Below are 14,604 nucleotides of genomic sequence, written 5' to 3' on the forward strand. Positions count from 1 at the left end.
TCCATAAAATGTTGATTATGAGTGTTTTAAAATGGAACATGCTCTAATCACAAGTACCTAATTTCTGGAATCTGATTACATAACCCAGACTACACGTGGAGAATCTTGTGATGTTATCAGTGCACACTAGTTCCTCAAGGGCACTTGCTGGTACTTTTAAAGGACTTCACCTCAGTGTTTCTGTACGTGGAACAGAACGAGCTGCTCATATCTGACATTTACAGACTGTCTGAAACATCCCACATCATGCCACAAAAACACACTTGCAGAACCACTTCCTGTCTGCAGATGAATGAGTCACTCGTCGTCTGTGTGCATCTTCAAACAAGAACATCCCCTTACCAGGCTTTCTGACTATATTTGTCCAGATGAACAAAAACATGTATCATAATTGTTAAAAAGGCCTGCTGTATATGGACTTTTATTTTGAATGTTTTTTGGCGCTCAGCCAGGGTGTGAATGCACCGTCAATGCAGCAATGTTAAAACCAGCTCCGCCCATTTCTAGCAGGTGGTGGTGATTTAGTGTTTGGTAGAAATAGACCTGCATGGAATGGGTGAAAAAAGGGGACATTGATGCTTGCTTTGTTTGGTGTTGTGTGCGTATAATAGATGAACCAAGTAAGTTAATTTATGTATTTCAGCTTATGTTAATTGTGATTTGTCTAAACATGTATTCTGTTTGAAAGTATTTGCTGAAATGCAATTTATAGAATTATTTTCTGTGTTCATATACATGTGATTGTTGATTTATTGTTGGAAATTTGTTGGCTACCTTTCTTTGTCTGAATGTAAGTTGTTTACTTTAATTCCATTTATTATATGGTTGTTTCAGACCACACATGCACAGAAAATAAAAGACATCAAAGAACTAAAGTTGCATCTTCATGTCTCTGATCGGACGTCTGTGGTGAACTGGTCCCCCACCGGCTATCCCCACTGGGTTAAATCATCCAGTTTTCTTTATGGTCCTTCGAGCCGGAGTCCAGAGTTTTCCACAGTTATGGAGATGCAGCCATCAGAGGATGTTCCTGTTGAGAGACCCAGGAGACAAATATCTCTACCAGCACACTTGCAGGATTATGATTTGAGTGGTTATGATCTACATAGATCCTTATCACCGCCTAGCTATTCCCATAAACCCCCTGGTGTTCTGTCACCTGAAGAGGATGACCGAATTGACACCCCACATGTAGCAGCACAGCATGGTGATTATCACAGTCCACAACAGTGGTATGTAGCAGATCGCTGGGATCAGCATATGGAAGCCCTGCGAGAAGAGAATGCTGATTTAAAGAAACTCCAAAGTGACTTGATTACTACAGTTCAGCAGCTAAAGGAGGAAAGGGATGATCTTAAACAAGCCAACGTCAAGTTTGCATCGCAGATGTCTCAACTTGAAGCAGAGGTGAAACAGTTGTTAAGTTGGCAAAATCAACAGTCACAACCTCCACAGGCATCTACCCTTTCAGTATCTTGTCAGTCAAAGGTCCTAGACCGCCCTAAACCAGTTCCAGCCCCAAGGAAGCCGAGATCAACTGAACCCACAGTAAATCCAAACCGTGCTCCAGCCTCTCATGATGCATCGCAAGATAGTAGTTCACCAGAAAGTGTGGAGCGCTCTGAGTATTCAAGCAGTCAAGAAAGCTTGTCCTCTTCAGTCGATGGCCTGTCTCTGAGTTCATCCAGGCAGAGGAAAGTTAAGACTAGTCCAATAAACGATAAACGAATTTGTCAGCGAAAACATGGAGATCATGCCAAGAAGGTGAGAAGTTATTTTCGATCGCCCTCTCCACACCATTCTTCTAGACCACGGCATAACCTGTTTTCTAGGAGTAGGAGAAGGCACCACCACTCTCCAAGCCCACCTACTGACCAGGAAAGAGTATATCGTGGCCCTGCACCTACAATTCCTGACCTGATTCACCCAAACCCTAGAGAGTTTGCACGGCTTAAGATCGCTTTAGAAAACATTCTTCCAGCTGACGCTACAGAGCGCTTTAAATTTCATGTCCTGCTAGAACATCTCAAGCTTGAAGAGGCTCAGTTAATTGCTGAATCTTACAGCAGTTCACGTCATCCATATACCAACACTATGGATGCCCTCAATCAACAGTATGGCCAGCCACACCAGTTAGCATTGCAGCGCATAGTGGAATTGATGGATGGGCCCAGCATCAGTACTGGAGATATTAAAACTTTTCGAATGTATGCTCTAAGGGTGAGATCCTTGGTGGGAATGCTGAAGCAACTGGGTAAGCCTGGCATGGTGGAATTGAGATGTGGCTCACATGTGTCCAGACTTCTGAGTAAATTGCCACATGATCTGCGGAGCAGTTTTAGAAGGTTTATTTATCCTCTAGACATAAAGATTCCTACCCTCCTCAACTTTGCAGACTGGTTGGAATATGAAATCCAAGTTCAAGAAGATTCCACAAGGTATACGAGCCGTTCGGGCAGAGGATACTCAACCAGTTCGTCCAGGGAGATGCCAAGGAAGGTGAAATCATACTACAAAGGGACAGAAGTTCTACTTGGCACAGAGAAATCCCCTTCATCACCACCATATTCCTCATCAGTCACAGCTAAGACTACAAAAGGGAAAGCTTACTGCCCTTATTGTGATAACAACAAACACTCTTTGAATAATTGTGTAAATTTCTCTCAACTCTCTAAATCTCAGAGGCAGAATTGGATCAAGGGGCACAACCATTGCTGGCGCTGCGGACGGGGCCATAGATCATCAGAGTGTAACCTTAAGATGCGTTGCAAAACCTGTGATGGTCGTCACTTGCTTGTTTTACATGAGGTTAATGCATGGAACAAGGAGAAAGCAGTGGAAAAACAGGAACCATGTGCTGGCCCTGTTATGGGTGAGGCTGCCAACGATGTGTTATTCATTGACAAGCCTCCAGGAAGTCGTAAGGTACTGTTAAAGATATGCAAAGTCATTCTAAGAAATGGAGATCGATCCATGAATGCTTATGCCATTCTTGATGATGGCTCAGAAAGAACCATCTTGTTGAATGCTGCAGCAAATCGGCTGAAACTAAAAGGTAAGGCAGAGGACTTGCCCCTACGCACAGTCAGACAAGAATTAAAGATCCTGCATGGGGCGGCCGTTTCCTTTTACATTTCACCAGCCTGCCAGCCAAACAAGATGTATCAGATCAATGGAGCCTTCACTGCATCAGAGTTGGGGCTTGGAGTGCACTGTCATCCAGTTAAAGATTTGCAGAAAAGGTACCATCATCTTAAAGGACTTCCCCTCCAAGAGATTGAAACTGCTCATCCGGTTTTGCTCATAGGATCTGACTGCCCTCACTTAATCACCCCAGTCGAGCCAGTCCGCTTGGGGCCACCAGGGGTCCTGCTGCGGTCAAAACTCTCCTTGGATGGACTTTGCAAGGACCGGTTCAAGCTCTGCAACATCATCTTAAAGAGCAACAATGTCTGTTCACTACAAGTTGGTCACCCTCTGCTACTTTGCATGAACAAGTTGAAAGACTCTGGCAAATGGATGTCCTTCCTTGGAGGGATGAGAAAATTAGTACCCGATCAGTACAAGACCAGCAGTCACTAAAACTACTAGAACAAAAAACTATCAGAATTGAAGTTGATAAAATTCAACGATATGCTACCCCACTGCTCAGAGTCAAAAATATGCCTCCTCTTTGTGCACCTAAAGCAGCAGTAATGCCTCAGTTAAGAAGCCTAGAGCGTCGTCTCATTAAGTCCCCTGATCAAGCAGCTATCTACCAGGCTGAGATTAAAAGACTAGAACAGGCTGGGTACATCGCTGAACTGCAGTCGGGAGAAGAAGATCCTCAAGTGAGCTGGTATATCCCACACCATATGGTTGAACATAACGGGAAACATCGAGTGGTTTTCAATTGTTCATTCCAGTTCCAAGGGAACAACCTCAATGAATTGTTACTTCCAGGACCAACGCTGACTTCCTCACTACTGGCTGTGCTATTAAGATTCCGGGAACATTCTATCGCTATCAGTAGTGACATTAAGGGAATGTTCCACCAGATTAGACTTCTGCCTGAAGATCGGCCCCTTCTCCGTTTCTTATGGAGAGATTTAGATATGGAAGTGAAGCCCAGGGTCTATGAATGGCAAGTTCTCCCCTTTGGGACCACTAGTAGCCCATGTTGTGCTGTCTTTGCCATGCAGAAGCACATCCTGGAAAACAGTCAGCCTGGTGAAAAGGTACGTGATGCGGTATTGAAGGCATTTTATGTTGACAATTATCTGCAAAGTCTACCTTCTGTAGATGAAGCAAAGCTATTGGTAGATCAACTGCAGAGTGTCTTAGCAGAAGGAGGATTCGAACTCCGGCAATGGGCCAGCAATTCACCCACAGCTATTAGTCATTTGCCAGCAGCATCCAGATCTGACAATGCTGAGCAATGGATTGCTAAGGGTAATTCTCTCAACCATGAATCAGTGCTTGGTCTACAGTGGAACTGTGAAACTGATACCTTGTCCTATAAGGTCCGTGCTGTAGAGTGCCGGGAAGTCACCATGCGTAACATCTATAAAGTGCTTTCCAGCCAATATGATCCTCTTGGCTACATCGTCCCATATACCACTCGTGCAAAGGTAATAGTGCAGCGATTATGGGATAAGAAGAGAGACTGGGATGATCCTAAATTACCTGAGGATTTAGTGAACGAGTGGAACAGATGGTCAAAGGAGCTCAATGACTTACAACATATAGCTTTACCCAGATGCTATTGCAGTGCACCAAAGGATAATGTTTCAAGCCAGCGTGATATCCATATCTTTTGTGACTCATCCGAGTGTGCCTATGGGTCTGTCGCCTATCTCCGAACAGAAGATCAAAACGGAGAGGTGGAAATCACATTCATAGTAGCCAGGTCAAGAGTGGCTCCTAAGAAACGTTTGTCGATCCCTTGTCTAGAACTATGTGCAGCTCTGACAGGTGCTCAGTTGGCTAAGATCCTGCAGAATGAATTGACTTTGCCCATTCACCAAGTTTTTCTTTGGTCTGATTCTACCACAGTTTTAACCTGGATTAAATCTGAATCCTGTCGATTCAAAGTTTTCGTTGGTACACGAATAACCGAGATTCAGGACCTTACCAGCTACTGTGAATGGCGGTATGTGGATTCAGAGAGTAACCCTGCGGATGACATTACTCGAGGTAAAAGATTGGCAGAACTAGGGCCACAAAGTCGTTGGAATACAGGACCATCATTCCTTCAGCTTCCATCAGATCAGTGGCCGGTTACACCTCCATCCTGTGCTATAGCTGGTGATGAACTAAGAAACTCTACGTTTTGTGGTCTGTCTAATATTGTACCTCATTTGTCTATACCTGATCCAAGTAAATTTCTGACCTTTCAAGAGTTATTGACTGCCACTGTAGAATCTCTCAGGGAAAATGGAACCAGCATATCAGCTGTAGACTTTCAACAGGCTGAAATGGCTATCCTTCAGCAAGCTCAGTGGGAAAGCTTTCCTTCTGAGATGGCACAACTTATAGCAGGAAGACAACTAAATACTAACAGTCGACTACTTAGCCTTGCCCCTGAACTTGACCCTGCAACGCAGCTCCTACGGATAGGAGGACGTCTTCGTCGTTGTGAAGATATTGAGTCTGGGTTGATGCATCCTATTGTCCTTGATCCCCAACATCCAGTCACTACCCTTCTCATTAAGGACTATGACATAAAGCTATTCCACCCAGGTCCTGAGAGAGTACTGGCAGAGATGCGCAGGAAATACTGGATCCTTCGGGGTAGGGAAGCAATTCGACGTTATCAGCGTAAAGATTGTCCAGTATGTCAGAAGTTTCGTAAAACCCCACAGATACCCAGAATGGCAGATCTGCCTCCAGCCAGACTACGTCTATTCAAACCTGCCTTCTATTCTACTGGCATTGATTGTTTCGGGCCATATCTGGTAAAAATTGGGCGTAGAAGTGAGAAGCGCTGGGGTATCTTGTTCAAGTGCATGACTACACGTGCAGTGTACATTGACCTTCTCCCAAGACTTGATACTGACTCTTTCCTCATGGCCCTCAGGCGTTTTATAGCTAGACGTGGAAAACCTTTTGAGGTCTTGTGTGACCAGGGCACCAATTTTAAAGGAGGAGAAAAGGAACTGCATCAGACATATACTGAACTAGCTCCAGAGCTTCAGGAACAGCTTGCCTGTCAGCAGATTATCTTTCGTTTCAACCCACCACATGCCCCACATTATGGTGGGTGTTGGGAAAGGGAAATTCGTTCCTTGAAACAAGCTCTACAGGTGACTCTAGGAACTCACCCAATTCCAGAGGAAACTCTTCATACTGTGCTCATCGAGATTGAAGGAATCCTAAATTCTAAACCCTTGGGGTATACATCCTCTAATGCATCTGATCCAGATTCCATCACTCCAAATTCGCTCCTTATGGGGCGGCCTGATTCATCCCTTCCTCAAGTGATATACCCTCAAAGTGAACTATTGAGTCGACGTCGTTGGCGTCATAGCCAAGTTATAGCAGATCACTTTTGGAAGAGATTCATCCAGTTCTACTTACCTGGCCTCCAGATTCGTGGCAAGTGGCAGCGAGAGTCACCTGATATCAAGGTGGGAACAATCGTTATGATTGTGGACCCTCATTTCCCCAGGGCCCGATGGCCTATTGGCCAGGTTTCTCAAGTATTCACAGGGGTGGACAACAGAATCAGGACTGTTGAAGTGAAAGTTAAAGATAAATCTTATGTGCGACCTGTGGCAAAGGTTATACAGCTACCTGCAATTCCAGACTGAAAATTTGACTTTGGCCTTTTTTTATAATGTACAGATTTCCTCATTCTTTAGAAATCTGGGGGCGGCTGTTAAAAAGGCCTGCTGTATATGGACTTTTATTTTGAAGGTTTTTTGGCGCTCAGCCAGGGTGTGAATGCACCGTCAATGCAGCAATGTTAAAACCAGCTCCGCCCATTTCTAGCAGGTGGTGGTGATTTAGTGTTTGGTAGAAATAGACCTGCATGGAATGGGTGAAAAAAGGGGACATTGATGCTTGCTTTGTTTGGTGTTGTGTGCGTATAATAGATGAACCAAGTAAGTTAATTTATGTATTTCAGCTTATGTTAATTGTGATTTGTCTAAACATGTATTCTGTTTGAAAGTATTTGCTGAAATGCAATTTATAGAATTATTTTCTGTGTTCATATACATGTGATTGTTGATTTATTGTTGGAAATTTGTTGGCTACCTTTCTTTGTCTGAATGTAAGTTGTTTATTTTAATTCCATTTATTATATGGTTGTTTCAGACCACACATGCACAGAAAATAAAAGACATCAAAGAACTAAAGTTGCATCTTCATGTCTCTGATCGGACGTCTGTGGTGAACTGGTCCCCCACCGGCTATCCCCACTGGGTTAAATCATCCAGTTTTCTTTAATAATTCATAATCATCTGATTTGTTCATCTGATAACAAACATGAAAAACTGAGCTGTGAGAGAAACATTACAGAGGGGCTGATGGGTATTTGGGATTTCATTGAGGCTATAAATCAATTCAGCATTAAAAAACTGAAAGCAGCATTAAATATGAATATTACCAAAAAACTCACAACCAGAGTGTTTCTACAAAAATAAGAGCGACTGATGTGCAAAATCTAAATCATTATGTTCAACAAAGTCAATGAAACTGGACGTGAAACTGGATAATTTTGCAAAGCAACAAATGTGGTCACAACACTGTGTTTGTGTCTTGTTTTCCAGTAAAAAATGTCTAAACATTCATTCAACTTCCAGTTTCACATTCTAAAGTAAAATATTTCATGACACAAGTGAATTTATAATGGACACATTGTGCAGATATGAAAAATAGGAAACAGTAGGTCATAATAAATGGTCTGATCTTAAAACAGGTGAATAGTGTGTAGCCAAAGAGTCAAAAGTTAACAGAACAACAACCCTTCAGTGCAGCGTCTATAAAGTACACAGATTCACACTGTCTCAATGATGGCTGAAACTGCTATTACTCGCATTTCTCATGTTAATGCCTCCTAGATGAATCACTTCTTGTGTTCCATATTTGTAAGTCACTTAAAAGCATTTGCTAAATGAATAAAAGTAAATGTATATTTAGTAGAGAATATATTCCTGCAGTTCAGAATTTCATTAGAGAGTTAGGGTTAGAATCAGTAGAGTAAGCTGACAAGTTGTTGAATATAGTCAGTAAGTGTCCATCAAAATAAAGTGTCAGCAGATATTAAGCAGACAGTCAACTGATACTCTGACCGACATGTTACTCAGGGGCAGATCTAGAAAATAATTTTTAGGGTGGCAAAGGGGTGGCATGGGGTCTATGAGGGGTGGCAACTCCAAAGAAAGCCCCCATGGGTAGTTTTTGGGGATTTATAGTCTGACATACACAGCTGTGTTCACAAATATTGCATTACCGTTAAGTAATCATCTATACTGTTTAAAATGAAAAATAAATAACATTTCAATATCCATCACGGCACCGAGTCAATAAACAATATATATATATATTAACAGGTTATAAATGTTTCTGAGCTTCTATCACTAAAGAAGACATGCGTTTCCATTAACTTACTACTTAGATGGTATAAATCATGTTTTAGTGCAAGTTTAAGATGTTAATGTCAATGATTTAATGTTAATTTTCTAATCAGTTTTGGAAACAGTGTTTGATTTTCTGTTGTTAACAGAGGTGTGAATGTCTGTAATCACCCAGAACACTACCAACCATAAAATCTAGCAACACTGCAGCAACTGCATAGCAAGAGCCTAGCAACCACCCAGAATATCCTAGCAACCAACTAGCAACACTTCACCAAACATCTAGAACATGTAACTGACCAAACTATTTCTGTTTTTAAACAAGATTTTAAGACAAGCCAGCATAAATGTGTCTTTCAAACGTTTCAATCTATTTATTACAGGTATTGTTAAATTATTACACACAATTCAAATACAACGATGACTCTCCTGCCCAGTGAACACTCATGAGATCAATAACACTAACAAAAAACTCTTATTAGGAATTAATTTGCGACTCAATGTCTACTACAGTATACAACATCAATTAAATTACAGATTGATAATTCAGCAATTAACATTTGGGAAAAAAATCTTTTTATTTTACTACTGTAAAGTAATCTTGCAGATGAACAGCACTAGAAAAGTTCAAATAACAAAGAACTGTATATGAACTTGGTATGCACCACAATACAGTACAGTAAAAAAATATATATATATTAAATTTTTTTTAATTATAAACTCATCATCCTCTGCACATTTGGCTAAATGTCATTAGAGTATACAGTATTATCTAGTCTCCTGACACAAGACTATATCTCTAGTCATTTCTCAGTTCTGCAAAAATGCAGTAAAAAAAATGGTTACAAATAAAATTTGATAGTCACACTTTTGAAGGTGTACAACATGTACCAGTTTACTGTACATGTAGAATAGTGAAACTTCCATCATCTAATGTACAGGTATTGTACTATAATTATACTGTATGTGTAAGTATAACACCCATGCAAATGATTCGTTCTCTCTCCGTTGTTGGATGCAGAGATTCTGATTGGTGTGTCATCAGTTTTGCTACTTAATGTTTAACTTACTTATTGTTAAACTTTTTGAGAAATGTGTCTTTGTTTTTAGCACTGAATGAATGGTTTGGGAATATAAGCAAACTAAAATCAGTTACATTGTGTTAACAATCGAGAAAACTGCAACACGACCAGATGCTCACCTAACTCTGCTATTAGTTTCCGTGATCGGCATCTTCTTATTGAGTTTAATGCCATTATTGTTTCGTCGGATCCGGCAAAAAGGTCTACAGTATATCAATGATGAATGTGAAGCGAGCGGTCAGAGAATCGGATCAAAAAAACAATTACGCGATGAATCTCAGATATATCCGGACAGGATTATATGTCTCAGAAGACTCTGGCTGCGTTCGAAACCGCATACTTCCCTACTATATAGTAGGCAAAAAACAGTAGGCGAGCGAATGAGTATGTTTGAATCTTCAGTATTCATAAAAGAGTAGGCGAGAATTAGTAGGCGAGTGCACTCATTATCGCGAGATTCGGACGTACGTATACTTAATTTGCGTTCTAATATGCCTACTTACCTACTGTATAGTAGGAAAAAAGAGTACGTGAAGAAGGAAGAACGTTCGAAACCTAAAAGAGTAGGCGAGAAATCCCCGGATGTCCTACTGCTTCAGCCCAGATTCTGGAGTGTGCATCCAAAGGACACTTTTCTATCCCAGGAGTCCACGGGAGAGCAACACGTCATTATCGAACGTGATTGAGAACCGTGACAAGGGTGTTTACAAATGTGAGTATTACAAACCAAAACACGGTTCCTTGTATTAAAATCGTATTTGCTGACTTACTAAACTGTATATTTAGGTGCAAAGACTAGAAAGTAGCGTTATAGTATATTGTGATTTTGCTGTAGAATTCACTGCTGTCAACACTGCTTTAGTTGAATGTAAATAGTGTAAATAAACACGTGTACATAACTAAACATGAGTTCATCTGTTTCATTTGTCCATTACTGTTGATAAATTGAGGAGCATTTGTGTTGGATAAAAGCCAGTTAACAAATCAGCAACTACCTCAACTATAAATGCAGAATTGAATCACAGAGGAACTGAATCATGTCTGGATGTTACAGCGACAGATGAGACACACGTGTGTTTATCCGGTGAAGAGTGACTGATGAAGGAGTGCTGCCATCAAAGGCTTTCAGTGAGTATACATCACATAAATGAATAAAACATCTTTTAAATCTTAAGTTGTACTTTATTTTATTTATTGTAACATCAAACAGAGTTATTACAGCACTTTTGATTTGTGATTTCTGTGCATTTGCTGCAGATCTTTTGTGGTGGAGCAGGTGACGGCAGTGTTTGTGGGAAGAAAGAAAGACCTGAAACAAAAATATAAAGTAAGATCATTTTGTTACTGTAATACAGAAATAAAAAAAAAAATCAAATTATTGTAAAAACCAAAAAAAAAAGTTAAAATGAATGCTTTTGTATTATATTTGTGCTTCTTGTATGATCTGAAATGTCTGCAGACTGGTGTGAGCAGTGAGAAAGGAGAAATCCACAGCAGCATCCTGGAAATGTGGTTTAGCCCACTACAAAAGTAATAGAGCTACAACAAAAATTAGCATGTGAGTGTAAACATGAAATGAAGTTTGTCAAGAAATGGAGTGCTGACAACATGAATTGTAAAATGTTTTACTGAATTGTTTAAATGTTTCACAGGTAGTCGAGCAGACGCGGTGATGGCCAGATTGTCCCGCACATGTTCTTCTGCTCTTGCCTCAAGGTTGTGGGGTTCAGTGGTGTGTCTTCATGGTCTTTCTCATCCTCTGGCTCAACAACATCCCTATTGAGAAGAGTGAGATTGTGAAGCGCAGCAGCAGAATTGGCACAGCTGCATTGAGGTGGCAATAGGATGTGGTGTTCACCAACTGTAAATACATGATTGTTAGATCAATAAGTTTGAATAAAGCTGTTTCATCTGTTGTTGACTTGTATATTTATGTATTTATTATGATGCTTTTATTCCTTCTTTTACTCATTTATTCATGTTTTCTATTGTTGTCAATAAATAAAACATACATATTTTGTTAACTAATGCATTAATGCAGTGCTTAACTGAAAATTGATGGATTCAAATCAGCTGCATTTGTCGAGTGTATATTCATGCATAGCTATGTCAAAAAAAGTTATATAATTAATAATTGGTTAGCATGTATCTTTATTATTCTGTGTAAATGTTGGGTGGGCTAGCAATGCAGTTCATTATGGTGTTATCTTAATTTTTAAGTAGTAACACTTACATTTTTCAAATGTAAAATCACCAGTCTCCAAATGCGAGATGTTCCAGCAGCTGCCTGATGTCTCCTGTGTGCAGACAATGCAAACGTAGAGGTGTGTTTTAACTGTACTTGGTAGGTAGGGCTGTTGAGTTACTGATGCTATGAGGTGTTAGTGCACCTGTCACTCTTTTCATTATTATTATTATTATTATATTATTTCTGAACTTAGAATTACATATAAGATCTGGAAAATACGGTTGTACCGAACAATGGACAACTGTAATGACAAAAAAAAAAAAAACAGAAAACAAATATCATGCATTCATCATGGTATGAGATTATATACACAGAAAAAAAACAACATAATAACAAGGTTAAATATCTAAATAATTCACCACGGTGCTTTTTTTAGAAGCCTGGTGGATGAAACGACAGTTAAATTCAACAAGAAAAAAGAAAAGAAAACAACGGAGATTAAGCCAGTTAACTTAAGCCACTTAAGCCAATTTTACACATAAAATGAAGAAATTAGCTACATATTAAAGAGAACGATTTCATCTTATAAGTTTTCTTATAAAATTGGATCACGTTATTAAAAATATATTTTAAAGTAAAAAAAAAACTGGTTATACTACAATCACAATAAAATGTTAAATTGTTTCTTTAACAAGACCACAAAGTTAGCAAATCATCAACATCAAAATATTTACGGATAGATCAAACCTGCCGCTCGTATCTTTTAAATTGTTGCGCTTGTTCTGAGCTCGTAGATCACATGATAACGTGGCGGATGACGTCTGAATTACATTCATACTCAACGAGATTTGGCTGTAAAGTACGTACTCTTTTAGCGCTCGTTAAGTAAGCACTTATTGAAATTAAGTACCTACTCATTGAGTATGCGGTTTCGAACGCAGCCCCTGAGTTAGCCAAGAAGCAGTAATTATCTGATTCACCAACACATGTAAAACAATTCGTTAATGAACTGGGCCGCGCTTTGTGTTTTTGACTCAGAAAGAACCGGTTCATAAGAGTCATTTGTTAATGAAGTCGAATACACTGAGCGCTGCGTGCGCGTGCAACTATCGTGAACATTTTATTGAAAGACGTGTTTTTTGCCATTATTTTGCGTTACACTGTCATCGCTGCGGCTGGAAAAGAAGCACATGAAACACTGCTTACATTACTATTTTATTCTGTGATAATTCTGGGGTGGCAGAGCTTTTTCTTAAGCCGGCTACACACTACAGGATTTGTAAAATCCTAACCGATTATGAAATCTGGCACACAGCGCACACATAAGGAGAATCGTTGCAGATTATCTTCCCTGAAATCTTAAACATGCACACACTACAAGATTTGAAAATTGTGGCGCATCACACACTACAAGATTTTATTAAGATGATCATGACGGAGGGAGCACCTCACGTGATCTTACACAACAAATCATCATTTCAGCAACTAATGTTTTAATGTTTAAATGTTTTTTTTTTTTTTTAAATGTTAGTTTTACTGTTATATGCTTTAATTGTTTTAGATCTATAGATTTTACTTCAGGCAGGTCGTGATTTGAGAAGGCAAAACTAATTAATTGTCTGCCGCTGACCGCTTGGTCGTTAATTAAAATATATACAGGTGCTGGTCATATAATTACAATACCTTCAAAAAGTTTATTTATTTCACTAATTCCATTCAAGAAGTGAAACTTGTACAAGTCCTTCTCAAAAAATTAGCATATTGTGATAAAGTTCATTATTTTCTGTAATGTACTGATAAACATTAGACTTTCATATATTTTAGATTCATTACACACAACTGAAGTAGTTTCAAGCCTTTTATTGTTTTAATATTGATGATTTTGGCATACAGCTCATGAAAACCCAAAATTCCTATCTCAAAAAATTAGCATATTTCATCCGACCAATAAAAGAAAAGTGTTTTTAATACAAAAAAAGTCAACCTTCAAATAATTATGTTCAGTTATGCACTCAATACTTGGTCGGGAATCCTTTTGCAGAAATGACTGCTTCAATGCGGCGTGGCATGGAGGCAATCAGCCTGTGGCACTGCTGAGGTGTTATGGAGGCCCAGGATGCTTCGATAGCGGCCTTAAGCTCATCCAGAGTGTTGGGTCTTGCGTCTCTCAACTTTCTCTTCACAATATCCCACAGATTCTCTATGGGGTTCAGGTCAGGAGAGTTGGCAGGCCAATTGAGCACAGTAATACCATGGTCAGTAAACCATTTACCAGTGGTTTTGGCACTGTGAGCAGGTGCCAGGTCGTGCTGAAAAATGAAATCTTCATCTCCATAAAGCTTTTCAGCAGATGGAAGCATGAAGTGCTCCCAAGTCTCCTGATAGCTAGATGCATTGACCGCAGCTGACATGGCACCCCAGACCATCACTGACTGTGGGTACTTGACACTGGACTTCAGGCATTTTGGCATTTCCCTCTCCCCAGTCTTCCTCCAGACTCTGGCACCTTGATTTCCGAATGACATGCAAAATTTGCTTTCATCCGAAAAAAGTACTTTGGACCACTGAGCAACAGTCCAGTGCTGCTTCTCTGTAGCCCAGGTCAGGCGCTTCTGCCGCTGTTTCTGGTTCAAAAGTGGCTTGACCTGGGGAATGCGGCACCTGTAGCCCATTTCCTGCACACGCCTGTACACGGTGGCTCTGGATGTTTCTACTCCAGACTCAGTCCACTGCTTCCGCAGGTCCCCAAGGTCTGGAATCGGTCCTTCTCCCC

General features: G+C 40.1%; 2 protein-coding genes and 1 long non-coding RNA gene across 3 annotated transcripts; all 3 read left to right on the top strand.

The window, feature by feature from the left end:
* The first annotated feature begins 396 nt into the window (after nt 1–396).
* LOC127156513 (uncharacterized) lies at nt 397–3,582 on the top strand. The gene is made up of 2 exons (XM_051099398.1): nt 397–620; nt 835–3,582. Exons 1-2 carry the CDS (start codon nt 612–614, stop codon nt 3,580–3,582), a joined length of 2,757 nt encoding a protein of 918 aa, XP_050955355.1. The 5' UTR covers nt 397–611.
* Nucleotides 3,583–3,695: 113 nt separating this feature from the next.
* Nucleotides 3,696–7,422, top strand: LOC127156514 (uncharacterized). The gene is made up of 2 exons (XM_051099399.1): nt 3,696–7,085; nt 7,300–7,422. Exon 1 carries the CDS (start codon nt 3,696–3,698, stop codon nt 6,789–6,791), a length of 3,096 nt encoding a protein of 1,031 aa, XP_050955356.1. The 3' UTR covers nt 6,792–7,085; nt 7,300–7,422.
* Nucleotides 7,423–10,182: 2,760 nt separating this feature from the next.
* LOC127156726 (uncharacterized) lies at nt 10,183–12,437 on the top strand. Its single transcript, XR_007825778.1, has 4 exons — nt 10,183–10,355; nt 10,698–10,771; nt 10,901–11,201; nt 11,296–12,437. It is a non-coding gene; the product is annotated as an uncharacterized LOC127156726 (long non-coding RNA).
* The last annotated feature ends 2,167 nt before the right edge of the window (nt 12,438–14,604 follow it).

Source organism: Labeo rohita, chromosome 25 (assembly GCF_022985175.1).
Source record: "Labeo rohita strain BAU-BD-2019 chromosome 25, IGBB_LRoh.1.0, whole genome shotgun sequence".
In the NCBI taxonomy this organism is placed as follows: Eukaryota; Metazoa; Chordata; class Actinopteri; order Cypriniformes; family Cyprinidae; genus Labeo; species Labeo rohita.

Coding starts and splice junctions, on each gene's coding strand:
- LOC127156514 (XM_051099399.1), top strand. CDS start 3,696: ATGCCTCAGTTAAGAAGCCTAGAGCGTCGTCTCATTAAGTCCCCTGAT.